Consider the following 16,885-nt stretch of genomic DNA (forward strand, 5'->3'; position numbering starts at 1 on the left):
GCTAAATTAATTTTTTCCATTTATATGTGTGATAAGTAAATACAGTCCTCACAAATGATCGTGGGACCGATCGTGTGGGGCCGCTAAGGTGGCGGATTCCACCTTTTGCAGAAGATAAGTAAATACAGGTGATATTGATATGTATTATATATTTGAAGATAATAATATGACATTTTGTCTATAAAATCATCCTTGAGCAACAAGCCTTCCATATCTCTACTCTCTAGGGTTTCAGGGGTTTTGTTCCGATTCTCCATGGCGGGCCTCGTGTCATTGCTGCGCTCGATTCCTCTTTCCCCTATCGCGTCTCGGGCTCTCTCCCTCTCCGGCGCTTCTCCTTTGTTCCGCCTCCGCCCCCTCGTTGCGGCCGTCCTCGTAGGCTTCTCGCTCCGCCGTAATCCGGTGAGATCCGGGCTCCGGTGCTTCTCTACTCGGCCCACGACATCATCCTTGAATAATCCGTCGCCGAACTGCAGCACTGCCTGTGATTTTGAGCGATGGCTCGTCTTCCGGGAGTCACCCGATCCCTCCGATCCCTCTCTCACGCGTGATGAGTTTATTCATGGCTTCGTCCTCGACGACCCACCCGATCACTCCCTCATTCCTGATATTATTGATAAATTTATCGAGTCCGTCGCCAAGGCACTTGGCAGGTTAGTTGCTTTCTCTGGCCGCAAAGCTATCTTTGATAATCACTCCAGTGTATTTGCCAAGGAGATTATTTTTGGTGATCTTGACTTTTGTTTGAGTCGCTTTCTCTTTATTTATGCTACGTTCTCAAGATAAACTATCACTTCTTCACGTTTATTTTATTTTCTGTAGACAGGGGAAATGAAAAAAAAAGTTATTTTCCTTTCCCTCTTAAATTACTCTCTCTCTCTCTCGTCTTAATCCCTCTTCCAATTAAACACCTCATTACTGCGGGATAGTGCTGGAGTTATTTGTCAGTTTTAAGTTAGAATTTTTATTTTAGTTGATAATATATTTGAAGTTGTTGGCATTGGATCAAAGCTAAAATTAGCAGCTGCAAGATGCTTTTATTCTTTAGTGTTACATCTTAGTGATTTTTTGATACAATGAAAATTATATCAGTTGCTAGCCTTAATGTTTCCTTGTGATCTTTGACACGTATGCATTAACTTACTATTTTCTCTATCATGCTGTTTTAGAGGACTCTTTCTGATGATATGTTAGATTTTTTGGCGTCCATTTTTACTGTAATCAGCCGTGCTCTACTTTTTGCCAGTTCTTTAAATTGTCTCCTGTGTTTCTTTTAATATTCTCTTAGCACTCTGCTAACTGGTCTTGTGCTACAGTGAAGAGGAAGCAAGAATATCAATATACTCAGTTTCTACCAAGCATTATTCTGCTTTTGATTGTAAGGTTTCTAAAGAAACCTCATATAAGATCAAGCGTATGTCTATTTACCTTTATTATGATAATTTTTGGCAATATACCTGCCACACAATTATAAATCATACTTATTTGTGTACTCTAAATTCAGCTTTGCCAAAAGTTCGCCAGGTTCTTCCTGATTCATACTTGGATGTAAAGAACAAAGATTATGGAGGTGAGGGCCATGCCTTCCTCTTCCACAACTTCCCTTGCAAATGATAATGCCTATATTTGTTATACTATGTTGTTCTTTACAAAGTGACCATTTCCAGTTTAAAATTTATGATTCAATGTGTTAATGCTGTAGATATTGTTGATTGTATTCTTGGGCTTGTGTAAAGTAAGTTGATAGGGCACTAGTGAAGGAAAAAAATCTACAGTATAATTTATGTAGTTATTAGGGAAGCCATTATTATCTTTCACATAACATGGCATAGCCAACACGCAATAGGGAGGTCAAGGAAGGTACTCTGTCACACTAGGCCAAGTTGACATTGTGGTCGTGGTGTTTCTTGGTAATTTTTGCTTTACATAAAATTTAGTCTACAAGGTAGAAATGAAGGAGAAAGACCATAGTACTATAATTTACTTTTAAGTTGTGGTTTGTTATTACTCATTTTGGAGCTTGGTATTTTACAAGGATTATTACTACTACAAATTTAATGTGTAGGTTGTTTTTCAGAATGACAGCATGCATATTTTGTAGTGGTTTGTTCTTACTCATTTTGTAGCTTGGTATTTTACATGGATTATTACTGCTACAAATTTGATGTTTAGGTTGCCTTGCAGAATAACAGCATGCATATTCGGCCCTTGACTTCACTACAAATTTGATCTTTTGCAGGAGAACCGTTCATTGATGGAAAAGCTGTTCATATGCAGAATTTCCAAAACAGAGAGGCTCCTCCAGTTCAAAATCAGGATTTTCCTTCACAGAATACTACACAACATACTTCCCGAGCTACACCGCCTGTGAGAGATGGTGCCACTCCAAACTTCCAAAATCAACCGCCACCCAATTACCAAAATCAAATGTCACCTAATACAACTGCCATACCGAACTATCAAAATCAAACACCACCTAATTCAACTGCCGTGCCTAACCAACATGGTGGCTATATCCCTAACTATCAAGGAGGTTCTCGAGGATATCAGGGAGGGCCGGGGGGTCCTGGCTACCAGGGTGACCAAGGATATCAAAGTGGTTTTCCTAGGAGCAATATACCTGGTGGTGGCTTTGGTAGTAATGGAATCAGCCCTGATTATCCAGGAGACAATGTTACTGGAAGTAGCCCTGGCTATCCAAGAGGTAACCCTGCTGGACCACCCACTGCCTATCAAGTTAATCCTGGTGGTTATCAAGGAGGCAGTTTTGCTACGCCTCCCATTTATCAAGGAGGCAGTTCTGCTCGACCAGGGTCGCACACTGGTTATCAAGGAGGCAGCCCTAGTGACTATCAAGGAGGTGGTTCCCCGCCCACTGCTTATCCTGGTGGCTACCAGGGAGGTGCCCCTGCATATCAAGGAGGTAGCCCTGTTGGTCGTCAGGTCTTTAATCAGCCTTTTCAAGGGCAAGGTGTTACTTCAGGCTATCCACCTCCTAATTCTAGATATCAAGGAGGTAGCCAAAATAATCAACAAGGCGGAGAGGGTTATCAAGGAGGGTCTCCTGTTTATCCAGGAAGAGACTTGCCTGGTAGAGACCAGTAGATGAGACATTACTATTTATTATGGTTTATCCAGGAGGGCCTAAGCTTCTTACTTTTATTATATTTTCTTTGTGTATTTCTATAATTTGGACTTTTTTTATTTGCTTTCACTGCCTTTAATATTTGAAACTGTGAACTGCTAATGCTGGGGTTTTCGAGCTCTTGCTTAATGTTTTAAGTTGACGCGCCATTAGGTAACATATTTCTGTCTATTGTTTTTGGTTGCATTGTACTGATGGCAAATTAGTGGAAAAGGAATTGAGTACCAATGCTCAGGATGGTAGTTAGTGTTCATGGTTAGAAGTTAGATACGGCAATTTAGTAATCAAAGAAATCCCTCAAAATACTGTCGTCAATGGATTGAATTTTTCTTTACATGTCCAGCATATGTAGTCATAGTCAATGGCTGTTTCGGCTGTAATTTGGAATTTTTGGACAATCCGTTGCTCATCGTTTTATCAAGTGTTGGCTGATGTTAGATCAACTAGGCACAGATAAAGTTACTAAGTTCAGTGTTTTAGATTAATAAATGTATGATGACGATTATACGTTATATATGGTGATTATGCTTTTAGGTTTTTTGTATAAATTTAAAAATGAGTAAAATGTTTAATGATTAAGCATCCAAGCTACGAGTAAAAGTTTGTTTCCATCACCCAAGAGAATGAAAGAGATGAAAAGCCCATACGTGGTTCGGATAGTAAGAGTGGTTGGATGCTTTAGGTAGGGTAATCTATTTGGAAGGAAGGATTATTTTGAAGATCAAGTACGTGATTTCGTAGACAGGAAAGTGCAATGCACATTAATTTGATTAATCTTGAAGACAAAATACATGATTTGGTTAATCGCCAATGAAACAACTCATTGGCGCAGAGTTAGAGATGAAAGAGACTGTGATCGATAGGGCTTTTATAAAAATGATAAATTTCAATCAGTTTCATGGATTTAATCTTTGGGAGTGACCGATCCGGTCCCACAGAAATTTCCCATCGACCACCGATAGGGCTTTTATACTTAGTATGCACAATTTATTTGATAAATGCTCATTTTAGAAAATAGTATATGTGTCAAAAATCATAAGGAAACATTTCAAGGCTAGCAACTGATATAATTTTCATTGTATCAAAAATTCACTAAGATGTAACTCCAAAAAAATAACATTGATCCAATGCCGACAACTTCAAATATATTATCAACCAACCTAAAAATTCTAATTTCATCTAGCTGACAAATAACTCCAGCACTATTCCACATTAATAAAGTGTTTAATTGCCACATTAATTTCCGGCGGCCCAAGCTTCAGGCGGAACTCGTGGTTAGGTCTTCGCGCGCGTGGTACCCCTGGCGGCCACAACGCTGGCGGCTCTTACAAGCCCTCTAGCGCCGCTCCTGCGAGCGTGTGGCTTCCGGATCTCCCCTGCACCGCCCGCGTCCCAATAGCTCCTTCCCGGCGTGCAGCACCGCGCGCGGGCCACTCACGGCGGGCAACCCCGCGTGCGTCCCCCTCCCGGCGTCCAAATCCTCCGATTAAGCCTTCTAGTTCCGCGCCGGAAGATTGGTGGCTCCCTGAGCACTGGCGGCGGACGACGCCGCTACAAAAAACCCCCCAAATAGGCTAGAATCGGCTGGAGATCTCCCAAGAGCTCGAACAGAACAGCCTCCGGAGTCCTGGCGGCGGTTCTAGGCACAACCGGCGGCCAGAACAGCCGCCGGAGCTTGCACAGCGGCAACGCCGCCTGATGATCGCCCAAGGGATCGCCTTGAGAGAGAGAGAGAGCCGGTGGTTTTTTGGAAGAGAGCTTACGGCAAGAGAGAAAACATTAATAAAGTGTTTAATTGCCACATTAATGAAGTGTTTAATTGGAAGAGAGCTTACGGCAAGAGAAAGTACGTAATTTAAGAGGGGGAAAAATAAATAATATTTTTTTCATTTCCCTATCTAAAGTAAATAATATAAACATGCATCTATGAGAACTCAGCATAAAATAAAATAAGAAAGAGACTCAAACAAAAGCTAAGATCATCAAAAATAATCTCCTCGACATTAAGTAATTAAATACACTGGAGTGATAATCAAAAATAGCTTCACCGAGTCAACAGGGAGAAAGAAAAACTAATCGGTCAAAGACCTCGGGGAGGGTCTTGATATAATTATCAATAATCTCGTCATGGATGAGAGAGGGATTGGATGTGTTCCATCACAATGAGCCAGTTCCAAAAGTCGCAGCCGTAGAGGAGTATAATCTCCTTCGGCTTGTTTGGGAGGAGGTGAGGGAAGGGGAAGGAAGGGTAGATAAGGGGAAGGGAGTTTGTAACCTTGTTTATAAAGAAGTGAGGGAAAAGGAGAAAAGGGGAAGGAAGGGTAAGCTTTCCCCTTACATGCCTATAAATAGACATAATTTCTTACACTCCGATTTGGGATATAAGGAAGGGGAAGGAAATGTTAAAACATATTTATTCCAATTTTACTCTTATATTAAAATATTAATTATTAAAATAACTTATCTATTAGATTTTTACACCGTTGCTCCTTGTCATATAACGCAGTCGCCACAGGATCTCATCACTCGCACTCCTCGATGTCGACATTCGTCGTAAATTTTTACATCAGTAAATTTTTATAAAAATATATATAAAAATATTGATTTATCTTTTATCGTACCAAAGTGTATAAATTCTATATTTCGTATATATTTTATATATCTATTTATTAATTTTTTAAGTTTTTATTTATTTAAGTTGTAAATATTAATTTTTGTTAATCTAATGAGCTATATATATTTTTTCACATATAGATTAATTTTAAAAAATAAAAGTATTTTTTTAATTTTATATATTTAGTTTATAATTTCGATTGACGAACTCATTGAACGAATAGTTATAAGGCATTAGATAAAATAAAATACCTAACGAACAATTATTTCTAAATTATTGTAGATCTATTTTAACAATTTTTGTAATTTTATATATTTAACCTTCATTTCCTTCTCCGTCCTCCCAAACAAGGTATCACATGTTACATTAATGAACCTTCCCTTCCTCCCAAACAAGAAAAATATAAATACTTCTCTTCTCCTTCCTTTCCCTCACTTCTCCTTTCTTCCCCTTCTGTTAATGAACTTTTCCTCACCCCATCCAAACACAATGTTAGGGGTCGGGGTCGGTTACTCCATTTGGCGACAGATCATTTAAGGAGAGACTCCAAGATGGAACGCAGACGGTGCGCTGCAATGCAACAAGGAAGGCTCGGCCGGTCATGGAAGCGAGGCGGAAAATCCTAGAGACTAAGTGCGAAATCGATGAAGACTCTACCGGAGGACGGAGGTTTAGAATAATTTATAGTGAGATAGATGGCGGTTCGCGAGAATCGAAGGTTCGATCGGGAATGAATCATTTCATGGATTCATTGGGCTACATAACTACACATAATATCCCAATTATATCAAACAACCTTTTCATTGCTCTCGAGATGAACACTGACTTCACGAAAATTGCATATTCTGTTAAGTGGAAGGGTTGCATGTTCTGTTAGGTGGAAGGGTTGGGGAAGATGAACTTGTTAAGCCTTTTTTTCTCCGCATTAATATCACGTATCTTAAGTATCGGAACATGTACGAGAAATCGATAGAGGATCTAGCTGGATTCTGGTCGGAGATCGCTTCCCAGTTCTACTGGAAGGAGAAGTGGGATCCGGAGGTGTACACCGAAAACATTGATGTGAGGAAGGGAACCGTCAAATTCGAGGTGAGTTGTCTTACACTAAATCTTATTTGGTGGAAAAAATTGATCTGCAAAAGACATTGACTTGCTGATAACAGTGGTTCAAAGGAGGCAGAACGAACATTAGTTATAATGCTTTGGATCGGAACATTGAAGAGGGTAATGGTGGAAAAGTCGCTATCTATTGGGAAGGCAATGACCTGGGTGATGATGGGCACCTGACTTATGCTGAGCTATTGGAGAAGGTTTGCTAGGTATGCTGTGGAGCATTCCAAGTTAGGTTCAGTAAATATTGTTAGATTTCTTAGACACTGGCTAGAGAGGGGGATTGTGAATAGCCATCCACACAAATCGTCTTTTCTTGCTTCGTCTTCGTGTGCGCAGCGGAATGAACAATCAGAAACACGGAGACTGGAATCAGTACGCTAACACAGTAATTTACGAGGTTCGGAGATGATGCTCCTACTCCATGGCGTGTCCATAAGGTGGACGATCCCTCAATCTTTCGGCAGATCAGACCTCGATAAATACCGGCTATAAGCTTCTCTTTCTCGGTGGAGGAACCTCTCCACAGAATGTCTCAAAGATACAAATATAAGCACAAGACAAGGAGAATACAGTGAATCAAAGATCGGACAACAGAGACAACAAAAATAGCTTGCAACTCAAGCCTGCTCCTCCAAACATAGGACGTTACTCTAGACAGAGACAACAAGAACAGCTTACACCTCAAGCCTGTTTCTCCAAACATAGGACGTTGCTCTTGTTTCCTCTTCTTTGATTCACGATCAAGCTCTCTTAGGATTGGCAATGGCGCTTCTGAGCTGTCTAGGATGATCAACAGTGTAGTCTTCAGTCTCCTCCCTCAGCGCTGCTTCTCACTTCTCTTAAAGTTCTGCTTGGTTCTTGTGCCCAACGGATCTCTGTCAAAAGCTGTCGTCCGTTGACACAGAACTCTCCCTGCAGAAGAGACCGCTCGAAATCTCGCCTTGGAACTCTCACCATCCATTTGAATTCCTTTCCTTAACCTGTCATGTATATCTGCACACTCAAAAGATACATTAAAAACATTCCAGAACAAGGACATAGTATAAGGATGGATTAAAGCATTAGAGTCCAGGTCACGAGCAGAGCTACCAAAGCTCTCTCAGACCAAACAGGAGACCGAGCCACAAAGGCCCTCCTCCTTAGGAATCAAGAGACCGAGCCACCAAGGCCCTCCTCCTGAGGAATCAAGAGACCGAGCCACCAAGGCCCTCCTCTTGAGGAATCCGGTTCAGAGCCACCAAGGCTCCGGAGGAATCAGGTTCTGAGCCACCAAGGCTCCTTGACGAATCTGGTTCTGAGCCACCAAGGCTCCCAGAGGAATCCAGTTCAGAGCCACCAAGGCTCCCAGAGAAATCAGGTTCTGAACCACCAAGTCTCCCTGAGATCGAGCTACCAAAGCTCACGGTCCCGAGCCGAGCTACCAAAGCTCTCCCGGACCAATCAGGTTCTGAGGCACCAAGGCTCCCTGAACACTCAGCTGAGTCACCAAGGCTCCCTGAGGAATCTGGTTCTGAGCCACCAAGGCTCCCAGAGAAATTTTCGGTCATCCGCACCAAGCTCCCAACCAATCAGGTTCCGAGCCACCAAGGCTCCCTGAAAAATCTGGTTCTGAGCCACCAAGGCTCCCAGAGAAATTCTCGGTCATCCGCACCAAGCTCCCGGCCAATTAGGTCCCGAGCCACTAAGGCTCTCTGAAGATCTGGTTCTGAGCCACAAAGGCTCCTAGAGAAATTCTCGACCATGAGCACTAAGCTCCCGGCCAACACGGTCCTAAGCCACAAAAGCTCCTCCTGACCCAATCCGGAGATGAGCTACCTAAGCTCTCTCCATTTGCCCATGAGCACCAAACTCCCGACTAAAATTCCTTCTCCTCAATCCAAATCAAGCTTACAGACCAATCCAACCAACGAGTGGTCAACCATATGGTCGACCACAAATACTTGGTCGACCAAGTGGTCGACCAAGTGAGCCATGGTCGACCATGAGGTTCTTGCACGGTTTATGTTAGCTACTCTCTCCCGGGTAAGCTACTCTCTCAAACACCTCCGCTCCCGGATAAACTTCTCTCTCCACGGTAATAACTTTTGCTTCGCTCCCGGATAAACTTCTCTATCCAGGTCAGGATAAAAACCTTCGATAGTTGCAGAGAGATTATACACCGTGCATAGAAGTGCCTGCTTGTATAGGACTACACATCTTTGTTTTTCAGAATATGAATATATTTGTTTTAAGAATTTGACGATTTTACGTAAGCCAATTCAGCAGACATAAAAAGGAAAAAAAAAATGAACAACCAGCTTTCTTCAAATGCCATCAACATCTTCAATACTTTAGCTAATTGTATATTATGCTTTTCTAGAATCTTTTGAATTTGTTTTAATCGCTGGAAATCTGCCACGCTGGCAAGAAATTTTAAGTTGTGTACGCAAATTTAATCATATATTACAGATGGGTCCGCTGGAATCCCGCTTGGCGTCAAGTTGACGATCCGGCCCGTCCCGGCCGTTCCTGATAGTTGGCCTGCCAGCCGTTTGACAGCTGAAGAAAGTCATAGCCATATCATGCAGAGAGATTATATGAATTGAAATCTCTTTTTTCTATTTTTTTAATTCTCTTCATCTTGTTAAAAATGACCTTGTGATGAGGTTTTTGATAATTCAGATATTTTAGTTTCGCCTTATTAATCGAGATAGACTCTTAATTCACCTATCAAGTAAATTTAGGGCACAGTTTATGTACATTTAGAGGTCGGCCTTTAGAATATTCGTTCCTACAGGGAGGGATTCGAACGTTGATTCTCATATTTATTCTCCTAAATATGTTACTACCGTATCACACTTAGACGTCTATCTTTGTGATTAATTGGGTGAAATTTAGATGTAAGCCAACCGATGAGCCGATGAGGCGGTCACCACTTGCATCGGGTTGTTTTGTGCTCCACTTTAATTAGTAAAATTCAATAAAAGCCCATTATTTAATTGCTCAATTGATTTTTGACGTTTGTTTCACATGAAATTTTGCCTCAAATCATGTTGGAATCCAAGTTGAACCAGACCGATTAAAGTGAACTGTACAGTTTGTTAAACTAGATTGGCCGGTTAACTCCTTCTAAATATTTAATATTTAAAATAATCATTATAAAAATTTATTATAAATATTTTTAAAACATATTATTGTTATGCTACATAATGTTATTCATCATCCTACTTTTGTAAGATCTCTCCAATGGCAATGGAAGTGGTGATCGCGTCATCTGCAGTGGATGCGGGAATCAGTTGTTGGGAACTCCGTTCTGGCGCCGAGCGGCATCAGTACCGCTCATGCTCCTCCGCTCCGCATGGTCTTCTCTCCGTTTCTGGTCGCTTCTCATTTCTAGCTGCCTCGCAACTTCGAGATGCACCCTCTGCAACTTCTGCCCCTATATTCTTTTGGTCCTGGGATAAGGTAAGTAGTAATGGGAAACTCTTATCTTATTCTGTATATTTCTTTGAGTTTCTGATCCAATATGTTCTCATTGTGTTTCAGCCACAAGTTGAAGTTAGAAGCTTTCCCGCTGAACCAATTGGGCCGCTTATTTCCAATGCGGAAGGCACTTACATTATTGGAGGAGGATTATCCGGAAGTATTTATCTGTGGGAGGTAACTACTCACTTTTCTAATATTGATTTCCTTTGCAAGTTTGATTTTTGCCCTCCTCTTTGAAAAATCACTTTGCTTACAGTACTCAGGCTTGATTATTTTGATACTATTAATGCATGACAACTAAGTTTGTTTCATTCTTTCATCTTGATTTCTCCCAAGATGATGGTCATTATATCTGTCCATGACGTTGCTTTCCTTGTGTTTTTGTGCAGGTTTTTACAGGGAAATTGCTCAAGAAGTGGCATGCTCACTACCGCTCTGTTAACTGTCTCACTCTATCGAAGGACGACGAGCCCTTGCTAATATCAGGGTCTGAGGATGGCTCTGTCAAAGTTTGGTCTCTTATAATATTGTATGCAATTTCTAGTAGTTTCATTTTCTTTCTTCTTTAGTTCTTTATATTATAAAATGCTAATTTTTTGTCATGCTTCATTCATAGGTTGTTTGATGATATTGCTGTTGATTAATACATGTTGAAGCATGCCTCGACTTCGGCTCCGGCGGCAGAGCTTCTGTCGGAAGAGTAATCACAGTCGAAAAACTCTTCTATTTCCACAAACCAAATCCATCGGAGTTTGGGAGTTCTTCCTCTTCTCCGGCAACACCACTTGAAGGCTCCTCTGGACGCTCACACACAGCAAGCGCTTCTTCCACTTGGATGCACACACAGGTATGCACTCCACTCTCGCTGGAGAAGCCCCTTCACTGCTCTCGTCCCAGTAGCAGAGCTTTCCTCTCCCTTTATAGGGAGAGGCTGCATCTCCACGAGCACTCCGTGGGAGCGCCGTGTGGTGATCATGGTGGTCGTGCGAAGTGGATGGCGGTTACCAAAACCGCCGGCGGTTACCGAAACCGCCGGTAACTGCTCGTCTGCTAACATCTCCCACTCGTCTAAGTGAAGCCACAAAAGCAACTGGTCACTAAGACCATTAAGAGGTGTCTAGTCACGTAGACTAAATATAACCGGAATGCACAGTCACATAGATTGTAAAAACAACCAATTCATACATAAGAAAATGGTTCGTGCGACAGCAAGCACATTGAGCATTCATTGCTAAGAAAGTTATTATACCTTCCATAGCTGCTCATAGAGCGATTAATGCTAAAAAAATTGTTACACCTTACTTAGCTGCTCTAAATAGTACATAACTATTCTCTGAATGACACATAGTCATTTGTCCGATGGTACATAACCATCATCCAAGTGGCACACAGCCGTTCTCCCGTGGTACAAAACCATTTTCTGGACATATCATGTCTTGCTATTTACCCAGATTAAATAACATTTATTCACATCAATATGAACATCTCTAATCCCTCAGTTTGACTATCATGTCAAGAGCATGTTCCATATCCATAATATTCACATTCATTTCCATACATAACAGAAATGGATCGACCAGTGAATATTCTCAAATAAATGTGAATCTATTTAATCTTCCTTTTTAGCTTGAGTCCATTCATTTTAATCAGTCGCTTTCCTAGTCATGTTCCATAGACCGAATCAACCATAGTCATAGGTTTACATGCTAAAGTAGCTGACCCTAATTAAAATTTCAAGTAAACAGCTAATGTAACACCCGAATTATTTGTCCTCTATTTTTAGGATTTTTAATTCGATTTGAATTTCAATAAAGGTCCTTTAGTTAAAGGATAGAAGAGAGTTTGATAAAATAAAATAGGTGAAAAGATTCATCTTGCAAAGACGAATCTAACAAAATTTGTTTGGGTCAATTTGGAAGTCGTTTGATGGCCGAACCAAGCGAACCAAAATTTAATCCGGTTCAATTTAAGAAATTTGACCTGGTTTAAACAGGAATTATTAACCCGAATTTAGGAATTACTGTGCACTCCTCCTTTATATTTACAAAAGGAATTCGGCCCGCTTCCTCTCCGCGCGACCCGCGCCCCACGCGCCGTGTCCGCCCGCGCGGACTGCGTCCGCCGCCGCCCGCGTCCGCCGATGGAAAACTCGGAACGGAAAGGGCTATAAGAAGGGAAACCTAGCCACGATCCGGTTGTTTGCCGCCGCACAACCCTAACGCGCCGCCACCTCCTCTCTGCTCCGCCGCGCCCTCCCTGCTGCCGTCTCCCCCTTTTCCTCCACCGCGCGTCGTGCGACCAGCGCCGCCGTCCCCTGCGGACCAGAGCCCCGACCACCGTCCTGCTTCGTCGCCGCGCATGGAGGAGACTTCCGATCGCCGCCGCGCCCTTCGCCGTCCGCCGCGTGGAGAAGCAGGCGACGCCTGATCGCCGCCGCGTGAGAACAGGAGCAGCCGACACTGCACTCCGCCCCCCTTTCCTCAGCCTCCTCCCGCCGAGCAGCCGACGCCTTGCCCTGTTCGGCCGTGTCCACGCGAGGAAGAAGACGAGCAGGTGATTAATTTAGGTATTTGATTAATTAATTAAAGTTAGTTTAATTAAGTAAGTTAATTAATTTAATTGTTAATCAATTAATTGAGTGATTAATTAATCTGTTAGTTCAATTAAGTAATTAGTAATTAGATTAATAAATAGTTAATTAGTTTAAGTGATTAATTAATGAATTGATAGTTAATCTAGTTTAGTTAGACTATTTAATCAGTTTAATTACATCTTAATTAGTTTAATAATTAATTAATTGTTAAATTAGATAGTTGATTAAATGATTAAATCATTTTAGATAAATTGATTAATTAGATGTTCAAAAGTTGGTTATTATTAATTAAAGAATTAATGGATTACTAACTAATTTATTTAATAAGAGATCGGTCAATTAAATCAATTGATAAGAGGAGTGATGAAGTAATTAATGTGAAGGGAGTGCTTGAGAATAATGAGTTCATCTAGAATTTAATGGTTGATTGATTAGATAAGGTTAATTTAATTATTTCCATTAAGTTATAGTTATGATTTTTCTAGATCGCGCAGAGTAGGCACTAGAGCACCTCAGAGAGAAGGTCTTTGATTTCACAAACCTTAGCAATTAAAGGCGACAAGATAAGGTAAGTACATCTCTCACCTGCAGTATGAGTTGCTCCGTTGTTTTCTTTATTCTGTCCATAGTATGTAGAACATGCATAAAGTATTATTTCCATGACATCATTTAGGTTAAAGCATGTGTAAATTGTTTCTTTCCAAATTGCATGATATAAGAAATATAAAAAAAGTATTTTACTTTATTTTGATGTTGACAAGTACCGAACCGTGAGGTGTCCAAGGGATGGGCTCCATAAGTTGCCCCTAGGCCGCGAGGTGCCTAGTACGCTCTAATCGGCTTCGGTAGCTAGCTACCCCGGAACGGTTAGGGATGCGCACATTGGTACTTTGTTAGGGCCCAAATGTTGGATGTTTAGCACAGTTTGAAAGTACACATAAGATGCATAATCGCATCATGTCACTTGTAGTACAGCAATTCCAGAACCAAACACTGACATCATCCAGAACCTAAACTTAAATGGACCACATATGATGTCTTGTTTATCACAATTCACACAATGCTGCAGCATCAAGGCATCAACTGATACTGCAGTATCACAGTACTTGATAGCAAAACTTAAAAGTCAATAAACCATCAATGATCTTGGTATTTTCTTCATCTTGTACTAGAAAAATAACAAAGGAAGGAATCATGCCAAAAAAAAGGATAACAAGTGGCAACAGTTCCCAAAAAAATGATAGGAGAGATGGCCAGATTGTTCACAGCTTATTCTCAGGAACCTGGAAAAGAATGAGTTGATAATAAATACAAAGACAAAAGAAATTTGAAAATACCTTGTTGCTCTCCAGTTTTCCTATCCTTTATAAATGCCACTTCGATAACATATCCATGCTCCTCGAACAATGGACGAATCTAAAAAACAAATATTTTATATTAAAATTATCACGCTATTAAAAGTTCTGAAACCATGTTACCATGCAAAATAGAGCAAATGTCAAATATTAGTCAGAAACTATGATTAATATGGTCTAATAGCTCATTGAAAATCCATAGAAACTATCATCTGGTACCTGATGAAAGCCCCACAAAAAGAAATCGACAAACACAGTTTCATGTCTCAAGTCTATCTCAGTTATTTTATACCATTGAGATAACACTTTTGCACAGATATTGGAACTTATTTGGAAAACTAAATTGCACATTTCAAATGAGCTAGATTTTCAATGTAATATCCAGCTAGTTAATATTGCTGTTATTAATGTTTGATTCTAACTCTAAGAAAAGGGACTATCTAAACAAGACACTGAAACTTACAAATCATTGACAAATGAGAAAACCATCAAGTGCAAGAGTTACCGAAATATAGATAACAACTGTTTTAAAAATGGGGATGATAAGAGATAAAATGACGACAAATGCAAAGAGTAAAGATAGTAAAAAAAACCAACCAGTAAATGTAGCAATAGTCACTTACATCTTCTTCAGTTGCTGTCCTTGGAACTGCTCCAATAAAAAGCTTGGCAAATTTATTTCCACCAGTGTGATCTACATAGTGATTATAAAATGATAAAAAGTTATGCTAGAATCAAACTGTGCAACTAGGAAGGGCAGGCAGACTATATTACTCTCATAGCAATTGAAAGGGGAAAAAATCAACATCGCAAGATCATTCAAGGTTAAACCTATCAATACCGTCATGCTATGGTATTTATAGGAAGATCTAAAATTTCATGATTAACAAAGTTGTAGAACACATACACAACGGAACATATGAAAAGTATGTGAAAATCAATCCAACTTCAATTTTAAACTCAACTTGTGAGTCATAACAACTTGTACATGATACCAATTCCAATTTAAACTCAATTCATGACTCATGACAATTTGTACATGGTACAAATTCACCACTGCATTATTGAATTACTAAACTAAATTTTTGCAAGAAATATTTATGCAAAATATATCATAAGGCAAGCCCTTCAATAGTGAAAGTTCGATGTGGGTGTAACAAACAGATACATATGTAATAAAACTGATGGAATTCATATACATGTTACAATGATAAAATATGATAACTGATTACGGAATTGGCCTAATGGAGAACATGAGTAGAAACTCTCAAACATTTTATATCCCATAGATAAAAGATATAAGAAATGCATCAAACGAACAGATATTTAAACACCATGGGAGGATAAAACCATGTACTTCTATACATTCACATGAACCTGGAAGAAATAGTATGCATTGGAATGAAGATCATCAGGGTTAATTCACTAAGCATGCTAGCTTGTTTTGATATTCTGACATCAATTAAAGTGATATATAACCGATTAGCAATATCTTAGTAAGCATATGCAAGTCTCAAAAAAAATGTTCTAGAACAAAACAAAATCCAGCTGAGTCTCAACTTTATCACATAGAATATCAACACAGTACAAGAAGCTCTAAAACAAAAATCTACAGCACGATTTCCCTGATGTAGCAGTAGGATATCAACAAAAATAAGTCAGATGGAAAACTTAGAATTCATTTCTGATGAGCTATAGTGTCAGAGGGTTTCTAAACATTGATGAGTGACAAACTAAGTGGTGCCACCCCATTCCTAAGACATGCACACAAATTTTGAAGTACTAGACATATGATTGACTAAATTAGTACTAACCAGCTACTGAATTTGGTGGCTCAAGAATTCCCTGCCAGCAGGATTTGGAGTTGGGATGAACAAAAACTGAAAATACAAAGTCATTGAACTTATTATTCCACAACCAGAATGATTCTTCTGTATATGCAGGAACACAAGACAATTCTCGTCAGGTTAAATAACAAGGACCGAAATAGCCCTTCACTATGTAGAAAAAGGCATAGCAAGTAAAAGTGGTATATTCATTTATAGACTAGAGCCATGATCGCATCGTCGTCTTCCCCACACTCATTCCTGCAGTATAAAAGAAACCCAGTAGCTGAAGCTACAAGTTCAACTTTAGGGATCTATGTTGAGGTACCGTCGGAGACGACTTATTAACTCCGAAGTTAGATATAAAAAGGAGGGGGAAGTCTGACGAAGGAACATAATGATCAGATAAAGTTGGAAACCGCCGATGAGTCCCTAAGAAAAACCCCCCTAAAACCATTGAACCGAACGTTCTCATGAACCTTAACTCGTAAACAGCGAGAACTAACTGCGAAATTAAGATTTTAGTTTACCTGGAGAACCACCTCGAGCGGAGAATCCGCGTTGAGGGCCACTGACCGGCGGCGCCGGGCCGAAGCCCCCGGGATCTCCGCCAGGGAATCCAGCAGCAGCTGGAGGCGGAGGAGGTCTTGCATTGCACGGTAGGGATGGTAGCCTCCTCCTCACTGGATCTCTCCGGCGAATCCCTCACCGCCGGATCCGGTGCCGCTCCTGGTATAGCGGGATTGGCGCTCTGTGGGACTGCCGGAGGACCAG

At 40.5% G+C, this 16,885-nt stretch overlaps 2 protein-coding genes and 1 long non-coding RNA gene across 3 annotated transcripts; 2 read left to right on the plus strand and 1 right to left on the minus strand.

The window, feature by feature from the left end:
• The first annotated feature begins 226 nt into the window (after nt 1-226).
• LOC141816613 (uncharacterized) lies at nt 227-3,304 on the plus strand. The gene is made up of 4 exons (XM_074704365.1): nt 227-653; nt 1,317-1,414; nt 1,505-1,570; nt 2,240-3,304. The coding sequence occupies exons 1-4, from the start codon at nt 256-258 to the stop codon at nt 3,103-3,105; spliced, it is 1,428 nt and encodes a 475-aa protein (XP_074560466.1). The 5' UTR covers nt 227-255; the 3' UTR covers nt 3,106-3,304.
• Nucleotides 3,305-10,103: 6,799 nt separating this feature from the next.
• Nucleotides 10,104-11,376, plus strand: LOC141816611 (protein ROOT INITIATION DEFECTIVE 3-like). The gene is made up of 4 exons (XM_074704362.1): nt 10,104-10,316; nt 10,398-10,511; nt 10,727-10,880; nt 10,994-11,376. The coding sequence occupies exons 1-4, from the start codon at nt 10,104-10,106 to the stop codon at nt 11,374-11,376; spliced, it is 864 nt and encodes a 287-aa protein (XP_074560463.1).
• A 2,459-nt stretch (nt 11,377-13,835) lies between these two features.
• Nucleotides 13,836-16,703, minus strand: LOC141816617 (uncharacterized). The gene is made up of 3 exons (XR_012600716.1): nt 16,642-16,703; nt 14,909-14,979; nt 13,836-14,346 (listed from the first exon to the last, which is right to left on the minus strand). It is a non-coding gene; the product is annotated as an uncharacterized LOC141816617 (long non-coding RNA).
• Nucleotides 16,704-16,885: the final 182 nt, after the last annotated feature.

This window comes from Curcuma longa, unplaced genomic scaffold, assembly GCF_044706935.1.
Source record: "Curcuma longa cultivar G26 ecotype Majalengka, Jawa Barat unplaced genomic scaffold, ITB_CL_G26_1.1 contig_17397, whole genome shotgun sequence".
Lineage (NCBI taxonomy): Eukaryota > Viridiplantae > Streptophyta > Magnoliopsida > Zingiberales > Zingiberaceae > Curcuma > Curcuma longa.